Raw genomic sequence first — 25,647 nt, forward strand, 5'->3', positions numbered from 1 at the left:
CCGAGGGTTTATTTTAGTCCTGGATTCTGTAAGTCCAAAACGTTTCCGAGCTCGGAAACCGGCCTAAACAAATTGGGTATATAGGCAGGAAGCGAACGATTAGAATGGTTAAAAGGTGTTAAAAAAGCAACCAAGGTTTCAAGAATCATTGATTCTTGATAGAGGAACAGATTCTGTTTCTGTCAGGTGGTTAAATAGGTGTTAGAAAACGAGTGACTATAGAGAGATTCACGTTATAGAGTCAGTGGATTTAGCTTTGTGATTTAACAAAAATGATTTGATTTGACAGTGTTGACAAGTTGACTTTCCCACTGCCTTCTATAGTAGATAGGTGTGATTCAAGTCATCCCGGTATATCTTATCTGATACGAGGGTCATTCAACAAGTAACGAGACAAATTACTATTTTCCAAAAACGGCTAAATTGAGCCATATGAAACTTTCAGGACATAAAGTTGACAACCCTGCGATGACATCTGATCAGTTCAACCGTATTTCGTAAACATAATCGCAAATTCACTCAGTTAACAATGGCGAGTCCGCTTGAGAATTGCACCGTGGAAAAACAACGTGCTGTGCAGATTTTTAGTCGGTCAAAGTGAGAAAGGTAGTGAAATCAATGAAAGAATGTTGGAAGTCTACGGAGACCATTGTTTGAATCTATCAAACGTTTACAAATAGGTAGAACAGTTTCAAAGTGGCCACACAAAAGTTTGTGACAATTAATGCAGTGGACGACCAGTCAAAGATGGGACTTCCTCTCTCGAATCTCGAATTTATTCGTTCATTTGGGACAATAGGCGTATCACTGTTGAATTTATACGTGAAAAAGTAAACGTGAGTGTTGGAACTGTCCGTAACATTATTCACAACAAGCTGCAGTACAACAAAACTTGTGCAAGTTGGGTGCATAGACAACTCACGGACGCTCACAAAGAAACCCGGCTTCAAGTTGAAAAATCGGTATGCGACTGAAGGAGAATGTTTTTCCAAAATAATTGTAACGTGTGATGAAACCTGGATCGACCACTATGAATCAGAGTCAAAATGACAGACAGTCATATCTGATCACGGCACGTTGTTCTTGCACGGTTCATTTCTCAAGTGGACTCGTATTGTTAACTGAGTCGATTTGCGATTATATTCACGAAATACTATAGAGCAACTGATCAGATGTCATCGCAAGGTTGCCAACTTCATGTCCTAAAAGTTTCATATAGATCAATTTAGCCGTTTTTGAAAATTAGTAATTTGTCTCGTTACTTATATATCCTCGTATTAATATATTGTTAATTCTTGTTAATAATGATCAATTCTATCTCAAATATATTTTATTCTTTATATTTCTTTTCATGATTTAATAATAATTTTCCACAATATTGAAATTAATTATTCTGGAAATTCATTACATTTACAAAAATTCCTGACCATTTGGCAACAACAGTACCAATCAGGTACAGGGAATTATTTGCTTTTCATTATTTTCGACTCACAGGTATTGATTGATAATAATTATTAATTTCATATAAATTCATATTTTAAAAAACAAATTTTCAATTGAATTCATATTTAGGCAAATTCAAAATGGAGGTCGCCTTGTCACAAGCATTATGGGGTGGTGAGTGACAAAGATGTAATATGTTAGATTGTTGCGTTCTTTTCTCTCTTTTTTTCTCTCTCTCTTATTGGCGGGTTGAAGTTTGTTTGTGTTTTAACTTTACCCGAGTTGAACAATCTCTTTAACTTGCCCTTTGTCCGATCCTGGCTTTCAAATTACAACACGAACAATTAGAACAGAGGAGTTTTCACTTGGGACAATTTGGAATTCACTTTTCAGTCGAATTTATCGTGAGATTTTTATGAAGTTTGGAAACAGATTTCACACTATCTTGACATCTTTTAATACTACAGTTTATATTTTTTGAAATGAATGAGAAAATCTCAGGGATGGAATAGAAGGAGATGCGTTATATTTTGAATTTGAAACTGATATAATTCATGTGCGGTAACACTAAACAACTAAAAATTGATAAACATATCTCATGAACTTCAATTTCTATATTCAAACTTGATACAAGGTATAATCTAATGATTAAGGTAAGAAGAATAAATTGAAACTTGAGCCACTAACTGACCAAATTTCAGTGTTGACATATTCTATGAAATTGCAACTTTCTGAATTGTCCAATTTCCGATTCAACCAAAAAATGCTGGGACCAACATTTAATTCATTCAATGTGACAAAGCTGCATAAACAGGGTTGCAAAACGGCCTCTAGCAGATACAATGCATGGAGTTGCATGCTATGCAGCCGCTCTACTCATTTTGAAACTTATCTGGTACCGAATTACCCATGTCCGACTATAGACATTGCAAAAATACGTAAATTTCAATTATTCCTGAACAACTTTCTCGTTTTTACTACCCACTTATCTGTCAATGTAAAATTGTTCCTAGCGTGTGGAAAATTTCACGTTTTCTGATAAAATTGATCCGATTGACGAATATAATTAATGTAATAATAAAAAACAATAAAAAAATTATGAATAATATTATTACATCCCATGATTTTGAAAGAAGTAGTATTCAAAGGAAATGATATTTCATGATGTTTTTATTATATCAAAAAAGTTTACCTTCTCTCCAACCCTTTCCCTGAAACGTTTTCAACATTATCAAAATATTGAGGATGTAATTTTACTTACAAATATGTGGTTGAATTACAATTTAGAAATTAGAGAGGTCACATTCACTTAATCTGACAACCCTGTTATTTTTTTAACTTATCTTATTCAGACTATAAAACAGCAACTGCTGACTAAACGTTAATGCAGAAATTTTGGTCCGTTGGCCTCGGAATACAAAAACCAATTAGTAAGTGATAATGGTAACATCCCTTTGATTTAAAAAAATTGTCTGATTGGCGATTTAGTTGAACAGTCGCTATTTCGGAAGGTAGCTGAGGATCTTGACTAAGCTTGGCCAATCGCAGCGTTGTTTGAATATGAAGGCGTGGCTACACTCTTATTGTCTCTCACTGATTATTAGTTTGTGCTTGCTCAGTTCTCTCTCACAGATGGATTTTTTGGTCAAGAGAGATTACAAATTGATTGTGTATTTATGGAAATACAAGGATTGAACACAAAACAACTTGAATGTTTTCAACATCTATTTGAATCGTACTTGCGTTTACTTGATATCGGAATTAAGTGATTAGAGATTGTGAAGTAATAGAAATATATAAATTATTGAACAAAAAACTGAAAAGCAACGGCAACACTAGAAGTATTTACAACATTGAACCCTAATAATAAGTTGATAATAAGCTATGATCATTTTATGTTTGCCAATCATCTCATACAGTTTGGTCTTTGTTTATCAATGCTTACAATCTTGATTTGCTATTTATTTGTTTACTGATATTTTAATACATATTATTTCCAGCATCTGACTGCTTTAGTTGACTTATTCTAATTTCTTTCAAGTTTTTTTTTTAAATTCAACTGTTTATGATTGTGCTATCCAACCTAACGCTTTATTATTAACGTTTTTGATTCTGTATTCCTCTCAACTAATATCAAGAGTCAAGTTTCACAAATAGAGATTTCTTGAAGAACTACCAAATTCTGCAATTCATTTTATGTATGTCAGAATAAGATGGGTTGTGTTCACAGAATACATTAAAAATATTGATAAGATTGAAGATTGATTAAAAGTTGTATTATCCATTAAGTAGAGTAGTTTCACAAAAAATACGGACTTCGAATCCGTTTTGCATTTCTTCTAGTATAAAATCTTCCAAAAATACAGTCTTAACAAGTTAGTTGAGGCAAATGATTCATTGTTTTATTGCATTCATGGCATTATTGTCTCATTCTTCGTTTTATAATGTAGTGATTAGATATTGGTTGATCAAGTTTGTTAATTCAATAATTACCATTGATTGTTTTTTATTCTATTTATTTCCTTCTCAATATTTATCAACTCAATTCTGAACACTGGTTTATTATTTTGGTATCTATCATTATTACTAATTTCATATATTCATATATTTACTTAATAATAATTATACATTTAGTAATTAATTAATTACTTAATTTACTTCTCAATGTTTTCCTTATCAACAATATAATAATCATCTTTATTCTATTTCAAACACAGATTTTCCCATCATATTTTCTTTTAGCATATAATTATTTTTATCAATACCCACTTCACAGTATTAGAATAAACTACACATATGAAATTTTACTAAAGGAGTTGACCATTAATATCATGAACCATCTAAACATTCTCTACTATTATTCCATATTGATTACTATTATCCGTGCTAATTTGATGAACAGTTAGCGATCCAGTAGATGTTGTGATGACTTCTTAAAACTGCTTATCAAATGAGTGTATCACTAGTCAAATATTTACATTTATGCGCTGGAAAGTTGTTATAATTTTGTCATTGTTCTATAAGAACAATTTTTTTCCCTTGTTCCTTTGATTTGAAGTACTGTAATTTGTGAGAAGTGTGAAATTCAGTGAGATAAATTATTGTTCCATTAGCTAAAGTATTATGCTTTGTTGTTTTTTCCAATTTGGCTATTCTGTATCTATTCTAAATTTGGATTTGGGAGAATTATTCAATAATTCTATAATGATGTTGTTCTTTGATGTACTTTTGCTAATATTATAAAATTTATTTGAAGTGTGAGAACGTTTTATGTAGGTAAGTTTGAAATAGTTGATCATAATTTAGTTGGTATTTCCTGTAAATTGGTTTTTTATTTTGTAACTTTTGACTCTGATCTCTTCCTGTGCTATCAGGGCGTGGTGAGTATATATTTATATAAATTACTTACTCACTGTTGTTGCAAATATATTTGTCATATGTGCATTGGCCCTGGTTGTATTTCTGTTAAAAAAATTGGATACTAATAAAATAGGTTCAGACATTTTTTAAAAGATTCAGGTGTGACATTCAAGTATGTGGATTATTATTAAATGTGTAGATGTTCATTGTAGCTCAATATTCTTGTTTAATTGTTGGTTTTACATTTGCAATTGGATGGTTTTCAAATAAACCTGAAACATTTTTACTTTTCTATTTTATAGTCAGTTCGAAACGGTAAACTCACAAATTCAAATTAATTATCCCATCTAACATAATATTGTTTCTCTTTCAAAATAAGAATTGCTTGTTCTGTAAAATTCGAATTAAATCGATAACATGTCTAAAGCCCTGCTTTACAGTGTATTTCCACTCTGCTGGGCAGAAAGATAATAGGATTGCAGTATTGGTTTTCGTTGAAATGTTCACACATTTGCAGTCTACAATTGTGTGAACATTCCCAATAATATTCTCTGTCTGCCCTGCAGAACATAAATTCATTGTGAAATAGTTTCTAATCCCAGTTTGGCTCTTAATTAGCGGATTGTTAGTAGGTACTTTTCTCAATTAAAAATGCTTATTTTTACAATATCTGGAAACCAGAAATAAATAGCATCGGTTTAAAATTATTACAAGTAATTTTTTGTGAAACATGAATCCCTAATTCATGCTTCTAAATTAATTCCATAACCTCATACGAAATTACTGTATCTTTAAACAAGTTCAAATTCCATTTACCTAAAATCTGGTTAAAGAATGTTCTATTAAGAAATATTAATTGAGGCCTGCCCATGTCTTCGTTATGACTTGATATTTTTAGGCAAGGATTGCTATGATGTATCTTTCAATTATCTAATACGAGTATTGTGGTTTTAATTAATTGAGGTTTCCCACATGAAAGTTTCATTCATTTTTAGACCCATGCACTTAATAACACTACCACCTGGAAGTAACTGTCTTCCTCACTGTAGCTACATAGTTTGTATGATCATTAGTAGTAATATTAATACAAATCTAAGCATAGAGAATATAAATTATATTGATATTGAAACCTTTATTGCAAGGATGATTAAAAAAACTGCTGGAAAATAATTTTAATAGATTCTATATTTCCGATCAAGCCTAATGCTGTGAAACTAAATGTTGGAATGAATGCATTTTTTTGTAAGAATGGAAAATAATTATCTATCAAACATGAAGTTTGAACCGTTCAAATAAATTTTACCTCAATATTATAAACTATCCAAAGCTCAAAATACTTTTTACTTACAAATAGTCTTATGATATTTGTTTATTTTTAGTTCTGTCTATAGGTCTGAAAAATCTTGTTCTGTGTATTATATTTTTTTTCTATAAATTTCAGCAAAACTAATCTTTTTTCAATTGTTTGATGAAAAGTAATAGGAGTGAAGTTTTACGGGAAATTAGGCAAAATGTTCCCTTTTACATAATCAAAAGAATTTATTTATCTTTTATTTATATTTATTTCAAATGAATGGATTGATTATGTTTACTATTATTTGATTTTTTAAAGGCTTATCTTCTAAATTGGGGGGTTTTCAATTCACTCCATTTGGTTTTAATCCAAAAATGATTTGATCATATTTAGCGCTTAGTAGCTTTTGTTTAGAATTACATCTAGAATTGAAATATTAATTGAGGCCTGCCCATGTCTTCGTTATTCGTGAAAAATGTGAGGTTGTATTGAAATTGAAATAACGAATTCAATTCAACAATTTTTTTCAAATTTGAAATTCATCAAAATAACTGGTTTCTGCTATGATATGTACATTTAGATATTTGCTATTCTATTATGTTTATCAAAAACTAAGAATTTAAAAGTAGCTCTTCTAGTACACAATAGTGGAATGATATGACACAAGAATACATGTCAGGTTTTTGAAATTCAGGTTTTTGATTGTTTAAAGACCATTCAGTAAATACTTGTTATAAAGAGAGTGTATTTGTATGTGTATGCTATGACGATCTTCAGCGTGATTGTATATAATTTAATAAAAATAATTATGGAAATTCATCATTGTAGGATTAATAATTCAGGATCATCACTACAAACACTGTCAATTCTCTACAATATACAGGATCCTCTTGTTCAGTAGTTGAAAATTCATAGATTTTTAAATGTTTTATCTATCATTCATCACATCTTTCTCATTCTAAAATGTAAATAAATTTCCTATGTATCACTGAATCCTTTTAGAAATATACTCGAGTTATAAGTAATTATTTGGTGAGAAAGTCACGTTTCCTGAAACAAATTTATAGCAAGATAGTATTCTACAATGCTACAGTATTGGTAGAATACGAAACTATTAAATTGATGAAATTAATTTTTACTCAATGACCTCACTTTTATAACTTCGTCTTCAACTGGAGACGAATTGGTAGAATTGATGAATTTCACTGAATCAGTTAACATATTCAAGTCTAAGAAAGTGAAAATCGATGTAGTGATGCATCCTCATGAACGGGAAAAAATGAATTGTAGCGATGCATCTTCATGAAAGGAGACAAAAGAACGATAGCTCAATAGAACGATTGCTTTAAATGTTTAGGAATATCCTTCCCCTTCAAAACCTCCAGTTGAGCCGGGAAACCCTTATATATCGATTCTTCTTCACGCTTCAATATAATTCTAAATGTATAACTAGTAGTTCTGCGAACAGTAGACCTCGCTCATGAATAGCCTACAACTTTCAAACTAATGAGAACGGCCATTAAGAAAGTACAGTATATTGTGAAGATTTATCCATGTCATCTATTATTTTCTCCATTGAAAGTGCTGAAGAAATTGTTTCCAGGGACACCGGAATTATAAATGTCTCTCAAGGAGGTACCTTCATATCGTCCACATATTTACAATATTACAAAATTTCCAACAATTAATTATAAGAAATCGGTCAACTGACCGAAAAATGGAATATGCAGTAGGCAATTTAGACGATGAATCGTCTCACAGACGACAGTGAGACGGAAAATGATTCTAAATAAGATGGGTTTGTTCGTGACAATGACAGGAGGTTGCTAATAATGTTTTTCATGAAAAGTGGATTCAATGTTATGGCGGCTTGTTATGCCTATGCAGAATGTTTATGTTCACAAGTCGGTTTCCGAACTCATACTAAAACGAAAACAAGAGCTAACTAAGCTGTGATGTCTCCGGCCGGTTCGGTAGGTCTATTCATCGATGAAACAGGGAAATATCGTGTTGAAAAGGGAAGAAATGGTGCAATCAAGTGAGAAGTTTTCTTCAATTAATAAATACAGTATGATTTGGAGCGGCTCAGACGTTTCAAGGTTCACCGCTGACAACTCTTGTCCTCTATCGATAGCATTCCAACAATCCATTCATTCAATACAGCACATTTACGAGCGGCACAATTTATATTAAAACCGGAGGTCTTATCAAAAATCGTTACACATACGTTTCTGTGCCTTGTTTCAAAGAGCTTGTATACCAAATTTCATCCAAATTGGACAATAACTGCGACTGTAACTGCGGTACAAACAAACAAACAGACAAAAGCCGATCAAGTCGAAACTAAGACCTCAGCTTCACTTCGGTCAAATATACATTCAAACCAACATCATCCTACAACTTCCGTTGTATCAGGTTATAGGGGTTTTGTACTATTTTCATAATATTATAAAATGAATATTAAATTTGAAACACTTTACTAGAAAGGTTTGAAATCATTCTATACATAAACTTTATACTTTATAAAGTTTAAACTATATACTCTATAAATATATTATTAGGTTTGAATATTGAAATGATACGTTTAAGATCGTCATATTATTGTTGGCACATGTGTATAAACTGGTGTGATTGTGTGACATGTGTTGATGTGTGTGTGAGTGCGTGTGAGTGTTGCTACTCAGTGTTATGTGTTGGCGCTGCCTTAAGGACTGGAGCCAGCTTATGCACACCTTAGTGGAGAATAGTCCCACGTGGAGCGCACAGTTGCAGGTACATCTCATTTATCATCTCTCTCTCTCTCACACACTCTTTCTCTTCTCTCTTTGTCACCTCTCTTGTTTGTTTTGGTCTCTCTCTTCTCTCACCACACTAGTCTTGTAGGTACCGACACTTTGTAGGGTCTCCCTCTATTTCAAAGAGATGAAAAAGTGGCACGCAAGAAAATGTTGTGAACCTGCTAACTTTTCTATACATTTTTTCTACGCTGAACAGTAAGAATAGCAGTGGTTCTAATGGGAGTGTTCACATAGCTACCAAAATGAACACAATGTAATTTGTCTATCTAGCAGAGCAGAAATTACAATTTATGACTTTGCTGTGATTATTGCTAAGCTATATTATAATTGAGTTTCCAATCCAATTTATTGTAATGAAATTTATAGTTTTTATTTTTTCAGACTGTAGCTTGGATTTAAATCGTTGAAAGTGGGCGAAGAACTTTTTGGGAAAATCGGGGAAGAAAAGTAGTTTTGGGTTGAGCCTGTTGCTCTCTCCCAGTCATTATCTGAATGATTTGTCATAATAATACTGATAATAACTTGATATTAACTAACTGGTTAACTAACTGACTAACTGGTATAACTTGATAATAATACTGGTTCCATTATTAATTTTTGGTAATTTTGGCTACTAAAAGATTGAGTTACATGCACTGCTAGCAACAGTAAAAAGTGAATGTAAGTAGACAAATTCTCTCAAGTGGTTTATGATTCTTTGTTTAAATTTTCAATCAATTATTGCAGCACTAATTCAAAATATAATCGGTGAAAGTAAGTTATCGTTGATAGTTTGATTTTCCAATAACTAATATTATTTTATCTACCCAGTATTGTGATAGGTGATTGACTCGCATTTAGAGTGACACCCAAGTACACATGAATTGCTGTAGACATCATAACTAATTTAAACACTATTAACGATTAAAGGATTAGTAATTAAATAAACCATTATTTTGTGAGCCACCTTTTCTATCGCTCTATAGTTTCTTCATAACTTGGAGGTAGACAGGTTTATATTTAGCACGTCAGCCTATGCTTCTTCCACTGCCAAATATAATATGAATCGAATTATAACTCTTTCTCACTTTTGAATGCTTCCTTTCAACTTCTGTCATAGTGAGATACACTTCAAACTGTCAGCATTTGTTGAATGGGAAGCGTTGTGCTATTTTAAAGGAATTTATTCTTCAACAGTTTGAAGTCAATCTCATTATAGATCAAGCACTCAATTACTTTCTAATTTTTGCTCATGTTCGAAGTTAGCTCTAGTAGTTATTAAACATATATAGATCGTTGGTTTTCAATGTTTCTATTTGCTGTAAATTTTGGTTGAGACTTTTATCTCTAACTACAAAATCCTATAGGTTTTTATATAGTAGGCCTATACAAGATTAGTATCCTGCACTTGATAAGGTGATGGCGATGCTGTTGGCCTGTTGCCCTATTGTAACATGAATTGCTAATGTTTATTTTATGGTATTGCCATCTAAGGTCAAAATAAAGGTAGTTATTCTATTGTAAAAATACAGTAATGGTGTCACATTTCAACGTAATATACAGGGTGTTTGATAAAGAACTCCTTAGTTTTAGGTATAAATTTAAAGTGTAAATTAATGAAAAATTACATCAAAAAGTACATACAATGAAAGAGAGAACCTTCAAGTTTTGTTCAACATCAGTACACTTCAACATGGGATCCATTTGTTGCCCTGCACACGTCGAGATGATATTCAAGCTCTCGCCATGTATTCATCAACATATCAGGTGTTATCCCAACCGCCGTGACCATTCTCTCCCGTAAATGGTTTATGTGTCGAATTATTTCACTGTACACAAAATTTTCATGTGTTCCCAAACGAAAAAGTCCGTAGAGGTTAAGTCCGGCCTTCGTGGTGGCAAGCAATTGAGCCAGCACTCCCTATCCATCTTCCCGGAAAGCCCGAACTCAACTGAGGGAACTGTTCCCTGACGCCGTCTCAAGGTCAAGCAGCTCTGCTAAATGCAGGGGGACAAAACTTGAACAGTTGCTGAATCAGACACCACAAACTAGAATAGTGTATATAACTTTTTACAGATTATATGACATATTAGTACTAGGGAGTTCTTTTTCAAACACCCTGCATATTATGTTAAAATATAAAAATACATTAATGGAATGAAGTGTTATCTTGCAATAGTAATCTTGAGAAGTCAATCTTTTTATCTCATACTCCATTGTTTGTTTCATTTTTGTAATGATAGTTCAAATGATGCTCATGAACCATGAATATTACTGTGATTTGATTCAATAATATTATGATGGAATAAGATGATTGAATTGCCCATGAAATTGTATAAAAATCTAATTATATCGCATAATAATTATTGACTGTAAAACATCAATTTCAAGAATTTTTCCTTAATTTTTCTTCATTATATTTTTCATCTTTTACTATAAAGAAAAAATAAATACCTTCATACATTTAATCTTTCTTCCCATCAGTAAGCCATCATGATATTGTTTTTTACAAATCATGTTAATAAATTATAATACCTTGAATTGTAATACACTTAATTTAAACTTAATTTGAACCAAATTTTCAAATTTTCTCAAACTTATTGGAATTCACAGCAAATTTAATGAAATTTTTGAAAATTGATGAGACTGTAGCTATCTATCGAACCCCACCGTACAAAAATAAATGAACAAATCATGTAGAAATATCTTTCCCTGATCATTCTTTGTCCTCTGCTATTTTTCATTTCCCAGCTCCAAATGTCTGCTGTGTATTTGCTGTCAAAACTTACTCAAGTTTTTATTTTTCAAACTTGCTCGAGTGTATTGCAAGCTATAGTTGTGCGTGCTGCTATCGCAAAAATGTTCTATTTTTGTTTGGTTTTTCATTTTTTTGAATGTGTAGTTCAATGTTGTTTTGCTTGTATGAATGCTTCGTTGAATGAATGTCAGTAGTTGTGCCTTTTCCTGAAATTAAAATCATAAAACTAGTTTTTCAATGCATACACGGTTACTTGAAACAAAGTTAAAACTTATAAAAAAGTTAATATTTGGGGTCAGTATTATTCATCAGTTCTATTCTTTCAATATATTTTGTAAATCTTCCAATGTTTTACTATTGGATATCTATTCACTAGATTGTTTTATGAGTATTACAATAGTGTATTTTTATATGCCATTCAAATATAATATTAATCATATTAATCAATGCTTCATCGATGAATTTTCAACAGATTGTTGAAGTGTTAATTATTGGTTTTTGGTTAGTTATTTGTTGATTATTGAAATTTTATAATTAGTATTATATATTATTTAATTTTTTAATTATTCTCCTTGATCAAGATAATTTTAGTTTGTTGAGATTAAATTCACGTTTTGGTTAAATTTTGGTTGTGTTATTTCATAAATTTTTCGTTGTAAAATGTTGAAAATATTGCTGTCACTTCACTTAAATAATGTTTTGAGTCAGTCTAATTATTTTAAAATTATGAAGGATGTTTTTAGTTCATGTTAAGTAGATTCATTATGTAGATTGATTGAAAAGTTTGGTATTTCGTCGAGTTATGTGAAGAACTTCTACCTCACTTTATGGGAAATAAATCATCATCACATAGCTATACAACTGTTAAACTATTTGCTACAACTTGGTTTCACTCCAATGACGAAAATCAATCTTTCACAACGATTGTGTTTTGTATCCACTGCGAATTGCAGCATTCAAGCAAGAATTATAACAGTACACATAGGACTAGATATCTATACAAATATAGAATTTGGATAAATTCATGCAACTAATCAAATTTTTAATCTGTTCAATTGAAGGGAATCCTATTTGTAAGTAGTATTTCATACACAGTTTTTAATTATTCAATATATATCTTCTATTCTCAATCTTGTATTTCTCTATAAGAAATTCTCTATTGAACTCTTTTATCTCTTTCAATCGCAAGTAACAATGTTACTAAGAATTATAAGTATTAAATTATTTTCCCTAAATTAAGTCATTTGTATCTCTTATTAACTAAAATAATCTTTTGTAAAAAATGTTGAAGCTCTATTTGCTTTGTTGAAGCATGGCTTTACGATCTATAAGTGCATGAAAAATTTATTCATTTATCTCTAACCCTGATTAATACATACTTCATAAGGTATTACAGTACATCTGATGAGTAAATCATTTCGATAATCCCAATTGAACCGTCTCCAGACGAGTTTATTTAAAAAAAATCACTCATAGTGATTTACATTCTAAAAAGTATAGGTTGCAGGTTGATTCGAAACTACACCTCAAGCTCTTCTAGCTACAAGCTAATAATGAGAGTGTAGTTCATATAAACCTAAGTCCAGAAATGCTTTGTCACCGAGTCAAAATTGGGTTACAGGGTATACAGTGTAAAAGATTTAATCTAGAACTCAGTTCCATCATCGGTGAAGTAAGGGAAAACGTTTCAGGTGACGTAGATACAAACTAATAAGATTGTTTCTTTTTTACCTTTATGTTATCTGAAAAATTCAGTGCTGTACGAGGGTAAGTAAATTATTATCTTCAATATAGGTCTGAGTATATTCTTGTTCATTTTGGCAGTACTGTTGTTTTGCGTTGATGGTGCTCACCTGTTTTCATCACAATTATCATGCTATTAATCATGACCGTTTTCAATGCTACTCATTTTAACCGTTTTTTGGTGGCTGAAAGATGTATCAGGGGCGAAATTCAATCTTTGCTGGTCGCGGTAAAACACTATTACCGTACTGTACAGAAAGTTGTCTATCAATGTTGGCTCTTAATACACCTTCTAGCTGCAAAAAAAGAAAAATGATCACTCAAAAAAGATGGATGCTCTTCTTTGGTGCAAATGGAAATTGTAGCAGACATCATTAACAACATGACATTGACATAGACTAAACTACTAGCTTGCCACACGCACAGCTATAAATAGAACTAAGCATGCATTATCAATGCAAAATAACATTACTGCCTGCAAAAATATACCTATATTGCAGGTAATACTTAAAACACCCTCGAAAATATACTTTTGGAGATTTAGATGAACCAGAAAACTGTTCTAAATAATTTCCTCTCTATAATTCTTTTGATCCATGGCCTATCTGTACCCAACTCTATATAAAATAATGGTATTAAACAACTATAGCATGCAAAATGTTTAATCGTCAGTTACTGTGTGTATCGAATTATAAGTATTGCCTCCACTATTTGTATTTACGTATAAATCTACTCTATTTTCAAATACTTGGCATGCGTTGAAAATGGTTCCTTGTTATACCTGTAGTTTCAAATTTCAAATTGAAAGCTTGAAAATTTTGTATGAAGTTGAATAATTGAATTTGTAAATTTCATCAGTGATATCGAATAAGCGTAATTAATAACAAAATTTTTTTATGAATTGAAGTTTCTATAAAAGCGCAGATTTAACCTTTATTTAAAATAAATCTGGACATAGATTGTTTTATGTTGATTAGAAATCCTCAAATATTGTACCAGATACAATGACATAATTTTTGGTTATCGATGTTATTTGGTTACACCTACTTTTAATCAGATGTCTTGAATGAGCTGATCCCTAGCAAAGCGCTGATCCTAGATGAAAATTACTAATGCAACCTACGAACCTAATTTTAGAAAAAATGAACAGTCGATTGTTGAGTAATATCTTATATTTTACATCTCAAGTGTGTATTTTAAAAAATAATCTAAAACGCAAGTTTTTACATGTTTTTATTATCATCTATGTTTTATAAAATATATTTTTATTAATGTAATGCAATATAATAATTATTATCTGTTACTCATCCCTTGAATTATATTTTTCGATAATAAATGTCAAAGCAACAAAGTTTTGAGATACATGCAAGACAATTAAATCCGGATATCTCCCACTTCAAGTGTCTATTCCAAAACTGTGTTCACAACCGCAATATCTTGCATGTTAATGATGTGTATTGATGTGCTTCATTTATTTATTCTGTTGAAAATTATTTCCGAATATTTTGTCATTAACAAGCTTTTGTGTAAGATTTTTTTTTGCATGGCAGTCCTCCAGTCCGATTGTAATTAGCCGCTATCAATGTGTTCATTGATGTCTAGTTTTGTGATTTTGGTTTATTTTACTATAAAATATAGTCTCTCGTAACTTATCTTTATCAATTCAGAATAGTTTCACAGAATTATACTAAACCTGTATGTTTTGATGCATCGAGTCAATCGTTTGAATGTGTGTAGCTGTTAAACAAATTGATCATTCTTGTGGGAATAATCATATTAGCTAGTTAGTATATATGTTGATTCACTCAACAACAGAATTTAACCGAAGGCCAGCCATAGTCCTAAGGATAGACAGTACTACACAAGGTTGGCTCAGCTTGCTGAGCTCATATCTATGCGTAAATGTATTCTGCCTACATTTGTGGAAAAAATCGAAAACCGGAATGTTAGTGCTAGTCGCTTCCAACGCAGGTGTTAAAGAAGACCTAATAATGTTATTAGCACGGTATAGATTTAGACGATAGGCCACTCTATATATTTGATTTTCCCAAAATATGTTAGTGTCAACTAATTTCAAGCAGACTATAGTTGTATTTTTACTAGGGTATGCACTTTTACGATAATGATATCTACAATAATTGATAACGGTACGCATGAATTCCTTTTCTACTGTTCATGGTTTAGCACTTCCATAAAGTAAAATAATGAGCTATTTAGGAATGATTTTATTTAACTTAGCTATTTAGGAATGATTTCACTATACAAATTTTATAATAAATTTATATTATTTTCTAATAAACTTATTCATGCTTTATTTGCTGTATTCTTGATTTCAACACTGTTGATAGGCTTTCTATAAAAAAATAATACAGTGATCACTGATCTGATCATCCAACTTATGATATTAATAGCAGTAGTATAATTAATTTCAAGTTTCCAGCCCACCGGTAAACGCAGTTTATGTTCATTCAAGTATTTAAATTGAGTACTGACTATGGGCCAAGCCTCACGAGATACGAGGCGTTTTTTTTTCAGTCGGCACGACATGACAGGAAGCTCTCTCGATATGCCAACAATAATCAAATATTGAATTCAACAAAAATGCGTAGTGTACAGTCAATGAATAAGCTTAGCATATTATCTAATTTGTTCATGCTAAGCAAATTCCTGATTTTATTTTCAATTATGAGATATGCTCCTGTTTGCAGACAAAGTTCATTCTTTAGCAAGCAGTATTGTATTCATTGACTGTACACTACGCATTTTTGTTGAATTCAATATTTGATTTTTGTTATTCTGTAATGTACTTTAATAAAGATTTATTATTATATTATTATTATTATTATTATTATTAATCGGCCAAACTGAGAATCTCCAATCCTGTCGTGCTGACTGAAAAAACGCGCTCTTGTGGCGTTTTACAGGCGTTTTTGCACTGGTGGCGGATGAGTCCAATTAATTCCATTAATTGTGGTTTACTTTGTTCTAGATGGACAGTCCTGGTTCTGGGAACATTGATTTCATCAGTTCAAATGCATTAGCATCTTACACTCAGGTATTTAAAATTCAAAATGTTTTTATTGTTTCAATAGACAATAATAATTCTACTTTTGCTATTATCATATTCTACTACTGCTGTAATATTATCATTACCTAATATTACTTGAAAAATCGTAATTTAAGATCTATTTTCTATACGTTTCAAGGTCCCCTGAGTCCAAAAACATGATTTTTGGGTATTGGTCTGTGCGTGTGTAGGTGTGTGTGTGTGTGTGTGTGTGTGTGTGTGTGTGTGTGTATGTCTGTGAACACAATAACTCCATTCCTAATTAACCGATTGGCTTGAAATTTTAAACTTAAGGTCCTTAAAAGATGAGGATCTGACAATAAGAAATTCAATAAAATTCAATTCAAGATGGCGGAAAAAATGGCGGATAATTAATACAGAATTGGTGAAAATTATGGAAACTTAATATTTCCGTTACAAGTATAATTTGACTTTAGATTTGGTTGGGTTCCTATTTGAATAGAAAAACAAACACTTTTCTATGGCTTCAAAATTTTGGTCCGCTATCTTGGACCCGCTATTTTGAATCGAACTTCAATTTTTTAATGAAAAGGTGGTCATGATACAGAATTAAAAAGTGTCAGTAAGCACATCTACTGACATATTGAACACTTTGAACAGAAAAGTTTGATCTGTTAGATTTTCAGTGTACTAATTTACTTTACTTCTTCATGATTTTCTGTATTAGTATACTTGAATTATTATTTTTTTTGTTATTTCTATTAAAACTAGTCACTAGGACTAACCATTAATTTTATTCTGTTATTTCTTATCCTAAATTATTTTTTATTGCTAAAGTCTTCCAGTGAAGCCTACAGTTCCCATCTATAATTTCACTACACTTTTATTCAATATACTTTTTTCACTCCACTAGCACTACACCAACTCGAAGGGCTTTGTTCTCTTCAACCTCCTAGTGAGTTCAGTGTTGTCTAGTAGTTGGATGACTTCGGTGTTGTCGTGTTGATGAAGACGTGACTCATGATGGGCTGCCAATCGTCTTATCTCACAGGTCACATAGGGGATGTGCAGATCTCGGTGCAAATCGCTGTTCCTTATGTTCCAGGGCGCATTCACCATGTTCCGCAGTACTTTGTTTTGGAATGTTTGAATCTGAATGATGTTAGAAGTTCTAGAGTAGCCCCAAAGCTGAATTCCATACGTCCAGACAGGTTTTAGAATTTGTTTGTAAATCAATAACTTGTTGTCCAATGAGAGTTGTGATTGACGGCCCAACAGCCAATAGATTTTACTGTATTTGAGTCCTAGCTCGCTCCTTTTAATCTTGATATGCTCTTTCCATTTCAACTTGGCGTCAAGAGTCATTCCGAGGTATTTTGCTGTGTTGCTGTGTGGTACTACATTCCCATTCAGAGTTATTCGAATCGGGTCATTGATAATTTTGTTCGTGAAGTTGATATGAATAGACTTCATCTCATTCAATCGAATTCTCCATTTTTTGGTCCAGTCACTGAATCTGTTGCTAGCATTCTGTAGTTTTGTGGCTGCTTCTTGTGCTGTTTCCCCTTCTGCCAGTATTGCAGTATCATCAGCAAAAGTAGCTATTGTCACTGCATCCAATTCAGGAAGATCGCTTGTGTACAGCACATAAAGAACTGGTCCAAGAACACTACCCTGTGGAACTCCAGCCCTTATTTCCTTCAATTCGGAGACGTCGTCACCTTGTTTTACTCTGAATAATCTGTTGTTGATGTATGATTTTAAAAGTTTTACAAGTTGAGTGGGGAGAATTTTATGAAGTTTATGATCAGTCCTTCATGTCACACTTTGTCAAATGCCTGTGCCACATCAAGGAAGATTGCTGAACATATCGATTTTTTCTCTAATGACTTCTCTATTACATTGGTGATTCTATGTACTTGGTCCAGGGTTGAGTGCTTCTGCCTGAAACCAAATTGATAGGCTGGTATCAGATTCCTGCTACTTATGATGGGAGTCAATCTCTTCATTAGCAATTTCTCAAAAAGCTTTGAAATTACAGGTAGAAGAGATATTGGGCAGTATGATTTTGCTTCTTGAGGACATTTCCCAGGCTTTTGCAACATAATGACTTCTGCCACCTTCCAAATTGTAGGAAAATGCTGTAATCGGAGTGATGCATTGAATAAGTATGTTAGCATGACAATACCTTTCCTTGGAAGTTTCTTCAAGATTTCACCTGAAATCAGATCAAACCCAGGTGCTTTTTTGGTATTCAGATTATATTTTATTTCTTCTTGAATCTCATTTATAGAAACTGGATCAATCTCTGTATCTAAATCATCTATTATATCTTCTTCAGGATCAATTTCAGATTGAATGTTGTTTGACTGGAAGATTTCTTCTAGATGATTAGCAAATAAATCTGTCTTTTCTCTGTTATTTCTTGCCCAAGTACCATCTGGTTTTCTAATTGGAGGGGATTGTAATATTGGCCGCTTAATTCTTTTTGTTGCTTTCCATAATGAATAATCTGTACTGGCATCAGCTGTCAAATTTTGAAGGTTGTTATTAATGGATTTCTCAGTTAGTTTCCTTATCTCTCTTCTCAATTGTTGTGTTTTGTTATTCAAGATATTTTTGTCAGCAGGATCACGAGTTTGTTGCCATCTTCTTCTTGTCCTTCGTTTTTCTAAAACAAGTTGTCGAATCTCCAGAGGGTAATTGCATCCTTTTGTTTTCCTGGTATATTGTCTGGTGTTTTTCCAGGCTGATTTCTGGATTTGCCACATGAAATTTTCTGCGGCTTCATCTAGCTGCTCAGTTGTTCTAAGTGGAATATTCAAGTTGATTTCATTCTCCAAATCCACTTTAAAAGCTTCCCAGTCTGTTGCTCTGTTGACTAACATTGGTCTGTCTTCTTTCTTTATTATTCGTTCACTAAGTGTGAGAATTACAGCTGAATGATCAGAATCCAGGTCAAAGCTCTCTTCAATGTCGATAAAATTACTGGATATTCTCTTTGCTATGAAGAAATCTAGAAGATCTGGAGTTTTATTCAAATCTGTTGGCCAATACGTAGGTGTCCCTGTTGAATGGAATTCGCAGCCCAGCTCCTGGATAGCCTCTCTGAGTTCTTTTCCTTTGGTAGTCGTGAGTCTTGAACCCCAATCCTTATGCTTGGCATTAAAATCTCCACCCACTATGAATCTATCTCCAAGCTGAACAAGATTATTTGTATAATCATTTTTCTTAAGATTGTAACGTGGTGGAAAATATGCAGCTCCAACAAGTATTTTCTGATTGATTGACTGTATTCCAACTACAGTTAGCTGTATTTCATTACTTTGAATACTGAAGTCTTCATAGTGTTTAATACTCCTTCACTATTACAGCACTTCCACCTCTTGCTTGATTTTGAGGATGAATAGTTTCGTAAACATTATATCCATTGATTTTGAAGTGAGTCTGCTCAGTTGCAATGGGTTTCAATGGCTCAATGGGTTTCAAAGATGAGGCAAACATTTATATTTCGTGTCTTTAGAAATATTTCTTTTTCTTGTTTTCTATTATTATTGATATTATTTATTCCATTGGCATTCCAGGTAGCAATCCTTATATCTTGTTGGCTCGCAATATTCATTTTCTAGTTTTCTTCTCGATACTCTTACTCTTCCCTTCCAAGCTGTCAAGTCGTCCAGAAAGAATATTTAAACTGTTCAAAATTTCCAGCAAAACCTTATTGACTTCAAGTTGTTGTTTTTGTTGTTGCTTTGGTTGGCTCTCCTGTTGTAGGCTTAGAGTGGGTTTCGTTACTTGGGAATAGGATATTTCTCCAGTGTACTTTTTTGAAGTGAAGTTTCTCTGTTTAGTTGTATGTGGTACTTCGCTACTTCTTTTAACTAGGTTTTCTTTTTCAGTTCTTCTTCTCTGAAGTTCTTTAGCGATGAGACAGCCTCTGTAGTTAGCTGGGTGAGCCTCAGCACAATTGAAACATTTGGCTGGGGTTTCTTTAGCCTTGGTACACGAAATAGTCCAGAGTTTTCCAGCACACTTCACACACACAGGTTCATGTTGACAGTATGTCTGTGTATGACCAAACCGCTGACAACGTTTACACTGTGGAATCATTTTATTACTTCTAATTGATTCAATTTTCACTTTCATGTAGCAAATGTTTAATTTCAAATATTCTTTTTGTATTCTTGAATGTTAACATGAACATTGGAAGTCTGATAATGTGTTATTTTCCATCCTTCTTCACTTTTTTCATTTTGTTGACAGCACTGATTATTTGAAAGCCTTTGCTTAGAAGATCGTTCTTTATATCCTCTGGATCGCATGATGGATGAAGCTCTTTAGCCATGACACGAATTGGACAAGTTTGTTTATTTTCGTACGTGTGCCATTCTTATTTAGCTTCATTCAACATCTTAGTTAAATTTCTGTATTCTTGTTCAGTTTCAACATTCAATTTTAGCTAGTTGTTGTTCATCATGTTGGCACTGAAATTGAGATTTTTCGATTTCAATGCCTCTTGCCGTGCTACCAATTTTTCCTTAAACGGTTGGAATAGCATATAACACCTATCACACTAAGGAAAGTTGTCGGCTCCAATAAAATAGATACTTGATAAACTGTGAATGGATCTATTGCCTATGAATGAGAAATCCAGTTTTCAGAGCAAATTAACTTATAATCTTCAGATGAAAATTTTGGCAAAAACACAGAAATATAAAACGAACAAATAACTTACAAGCCTAATGATTTCAGAATTATTACGAACTAAAAATACTTATCTAGTTTACAGTTGAAACACAGTGGCTATTGGCTTTACTACACTAATAGCGAATTTTGCACAAAAATTTATATAAACTTCAATCTAAAACATTAATAAATTCATTTAAACAGACAATAACTCAGAGCACAAAATTATACAAGCAACAGCCAGCCATGTTTTCAGAAGAAGGTCCAACAGGAAAAAGACACAAGTTGCCAGTCACGAAAGACAACGCCCTGTTCAATATCGATCTTTACAGACACGTCAACACAAAATTATAACTTATAAGTTTAGAATTCACATTCTACATCTGTTCTCAATAAAACTTTATTTTGAAAATGTTATTTTAAATTTTTATACATATATTCTATTCAAATAAACGATTTATTTAGTAATTTGTTAACCCTACCTCGGTGACATTATGGAACAATGCAACAAACATTTACGATAATAAATTCTCCGTCAAAAATTTGTCCGTCTATTGATAACTCTGACATTTACTATAAAGTTCCATAGATCTCGAATTGAAGATTCGATTTAAATGTGAGAAGAAAAATGTAATATTACAAATACCCCCCTCTTGACATAAAAAAATTTTACTGTTTGAAAATTTAAAGAAAAAATTTACATTGACCCTAATGAAAATTGTTGAAATTTAAATTTGAGAACAGTAACAATTTTTTCTAGAAAAACATTACATGTCATCCAAAAATATTGAAAATTATTATAAAAATTCATCAATAGCGTTTGTTATATGTTTCCAAACAATATCTCAAAATATAGAATATCAATATTACTTTTGATTTAGCTTTATAATTTAAAGAAAAATATCTCAACAGAAAGTTTAATATGTAAAGAATAGTTTTTTTGAAATTGCACATAAATTTAATAGATAGAAAAATTTAATTTTTATTGCATAAAAAAAAATTTAGTATGTTGAATAAAAAAAATTATTATTATTATTTTTTTTTTTTTTTTTTTTTTTTTTAAATGAATTGATGAATTGTTACATTTAATTTTCACATAAAATTTCAATAAATCAAAAAATGTTCATTTCTTTCACTACTGATGCGGTTGATTTTATTGATGCACATTTTGGAAAACAGTCCGTTAAGGCACTCAGTATGATTTTCAGTTAAGTGTGACTCCAATGTGATGACGTTAAGTGTTGGCTGATCTGGATGCACGAAGTGTTGGGCTGATACTTGTAGTCGACTGCTGCATACCAAACTCGATACAGGTGACATCTCAGTTAGCATTGCTTCATGTTTGTAGTAGACGGCTGCATTCCAAATTCAACACAGGTGACATCTCAGTTAGCATTGCTTCATGTTTGTAGTAGACGGCTGCATTCCAAATTCAATACAGAGTCACATAAATTTTGTATCATATTTGTAATTATACAATGTACATTTCAGGCTTGAAATGACAATGTAATTCGTTTTTTGGAAAAGAGATAGACGCTGCATACAGGATTAATTTAGGTGAGGATTAATTTAGGTAAGGTTTGGTTTTTTGATATTTTCAGCTTTCAAGGTTTAGAGTTCTGCATACAGGAATAATTTAGGAGAGGATTTTTTGAATCAATTCTTTCATGATACTGTGACTGTTCTTCTGAATTCAAAGTTGTGAATGTGAACATGGATGGCAATTACCTCCAGGTAATGCAGTAGTGTTGAAGTTTGAGATACAGAGTCAGCAATAAGCATTGGCATTGCTATTGGTGTATGCTTTGGTGTCGGCTTTGGCATCGGCGTTGATATTGGCATTGGCGTTGGTGTAGCTATTGACATCAGCACAGGCATCGGCGTTGATTTTGGTGTTGGCATCAGCATTGGCGCAGGCATTGGTGTAGCTATTGGCATTGATTTTTGTTGTTGGCATTGGCGCAGATTTTGGCATTGGTGTAGCCATTGGCATTGATTTTTGTTGTTGGCATTGGCGCAGATTTTGGCATTGGCGTAGCTATTGGCATTGGCGCAGGCATCGGCGTTGATTTTTTGTTGTTGGCATCAGCATTGGCGCAGATTTTTGGCATTGGCGTTGATTTTTGTTGTTGGCATCAGCATTGGCGCAGATTTTGGCATCAGCATTGGCGCAGATATTGGCTTCGGCGCAGGCATCGGCGTTGATTTCGGTGTTGACATTGGCGTAGTTATTGGTGTAGGCCGCAGCGTAGATTTAGGCGTAGATATTGGCGTAGTTATGTCACACTAGTTTGAAAATCACCCAAATGTTCTTAACACTCTTCATGGCGTTCACTTGTTACTGATTTCGAGATTCACATGATAACTATTTCAATGTTAATGTCTGTGCTGTACCTGTTATCTTAAAATGCTTATAAACTAAAAAGAAAAACTTGATTAGGCTATCAATACAATCTAATACACATAAAAATTATTTTAAGTATCTATGAAATTGAAATTTGTTAACATCTTATTATACAGTCAGCAATACATAAATTGTAAAATATGGACATATCAATGATAAATTTAAAAAAAAAATCATTCATTTTCATCTATTCACTGTTCAAATATCAACATTTTAATCCATTCTTCAAAATAAAAATATAAGTTCATAACACCCTGTATCATTATCAAAATTGTAAAAAACAAACATCATAACAACACAACAAAAATTTAATTTCAATACATATTTCAATAATTTCAGACATTTGGTCTTCTATTCAATCATTTCATAATATATTTGCATTTCATTATTATTTAATATAACATTTCATTTATAGCATGTTCATTTCACATTTATGATTTATCATTCAGGGTTTCAAAATTATTTAGTTTTAATTTTGTTCAAAATTTGTATAAAAAGCAAATTATTTAATATTGTTAATCATCGTTTGTCGGATACTATAGTTTATTTCGACTTTTCAATGTTCTAAACACAAACTACATTCATGACAAAACTTTACTATCAAACATTAAACAAGAAACCATTCAAAACATCAATAATATTCTGCTTCAAAGGCAAACAATATTCATAAGTAATCATCATTTTGCATCTATGGCAATCAACATTATTAATCATTATTTTGCATCTATGGCAATCAACATTATTAATCAACACAAAAAATATTATCTCATTACTGCCTCTCTAAGTCATAACCTCTGTTATTCCTTCTTTAGGCAATAATGGGTTTCCATCTCAAAAAACAATCACATACCAGCAAAATTCTAATCAACAAACCCCACTAAAAATTCTACATACACTCCAGCATCCATTTCAAACGATAATCAATCATATCAAAATTTATAGAACAAACAGTTTTAAAATTTAAAAAAAATATCAATTACAAAACACTTTAGAAAAATTTTAGCCTTTAACTCATTTCAATTGATAATATAACACAACGTTTTAAATTAAACCAATTATTTTTTAAAATAATTTAAAATTTAAAGACTGTATAATAAGTATAAACATTTCAAGATTATGATACAAAGATGATCAAGATGAAATACTGGGTAAATAAGTTCCCTAAAAAATACAAACAAGAGAAAAAGAAAACTGGGTAAATAAATTCCCTAAAACAATACACATTTCAAAATAAGTGATACATGATGAAAAAATATGTCACAAGCAAACAATTCTTTACACTACAATGGATAGATTTTAGAAAAGTTAAGTTTTATCAACAATTAAAGATTAGGAAAATAAGCTACTATTTCAACTTCTAATATTATTTCAGAAAAAATACAAATTTAAATGACTATGGACAAGATTGGTTAAGATATGCTTCATAGAAGAAATTTACTGAATATTACACAAAGACAGGAAAGAATCGAAAATTGAAAAGATTAAGGGCCAAGAAAATAGGCTACAGGAAAGAAAAAAGACACAATTATGGACTCTTACCATACACTGTGTAGCGATTATGCTATTCTGAATCCCGGCATAACACAGGATTCCTAATCATTGTGTGTTGGGGAATACCCTTTCATCATGTGATTCATTGTCATCATCTTGTAAATAAGCAACTTGAAACAACCTTTGAATACTAATACATCAATGGAAACTTTGCGTTTTGTTTTCTTCAATAGCATGATTTTATTCATGGGTTCATTTGTTTCAACCAAGCAGTTTTGCCTACAAAAGTTCGTCATGTTCACTTGAGAATGCATAGCATACACCTTTTCAATTCTCAGTTGAAAGTTGAACTCATCAACTTGACTCAAAGCAACATTCATTTTGTTTACATTTTTCCTAACCTCTACAGAAACCTGTCTCATGTAATCATTCATTTTGTTTACAATCTTCCTAACTTTTGATGTAGTAATCTGATCCATAGAAACATTCGATTTGTTTACTGTTTTCCTAACCTTCAATGTAGCAATAGTACTTTCTTGATAGTTGACTTTCAATGAAGACAACTCCCTACCTACTTCTTTACTCAATTCTACACTTTCACTATGGTTGACTTTTTCAACAACAGTAACTAGGCCTACATTGTCAGAAACTTGAATGAGTTG

At 32.0% G+C, this 25,647-nt stretch overlaps 1 protein-coding gene across 5 annotated transcripts in view; it reads left to right on the forward strand.

Moving 5' to 3' along the window:
* Positions 1-25,647, forward strand: part of LOC111057208 (CREB-regulated transcription coactivator 1) — a 117,243-nt gene that overhangs the window by 67,581 nt on the left and 24,015 nt on the right. For 4 of the 5 annotated variants that reach the window (XM_039420969.1, XM_039420967.1, XM_039420966.1 and 1 more), the window contains 3 exons: positions 4,818-4,823; positions 8,807-8,869; positions 16,366-16,431. In XM_039420969.1, the coding sequence (XP_039276903.1) occupies positions 4,818-4,823; positions 8,807-8,869; positions 16,366-16,431 (135 nt within the window). The remainder of the gene's footprint in view (positions 1-4,817; positions 4,824-8,806; positions 8,870-16,365; positions 16,432-25,647) is intronic. The other variant, XM_039420968.1, reaches the window with a different exon arrangement.

The sequence above is a fragment of the Nilaparvata lugens genome, chromosome 2 (assembly GCF_014356525.2).
Source record: "Nilaparvata lugens isolate BPH chromosome 2, ASM1435652v1, whole genome shotgun sequence".
In the NCBI taxonomy this organism is placed as follows: domain Eukaryota; kingdom Metazoa; phylum Arthropoda; class Insecta; order Hemiptera; family Delphacidae; genus Nilaparvata; species Nilaparvata lugens.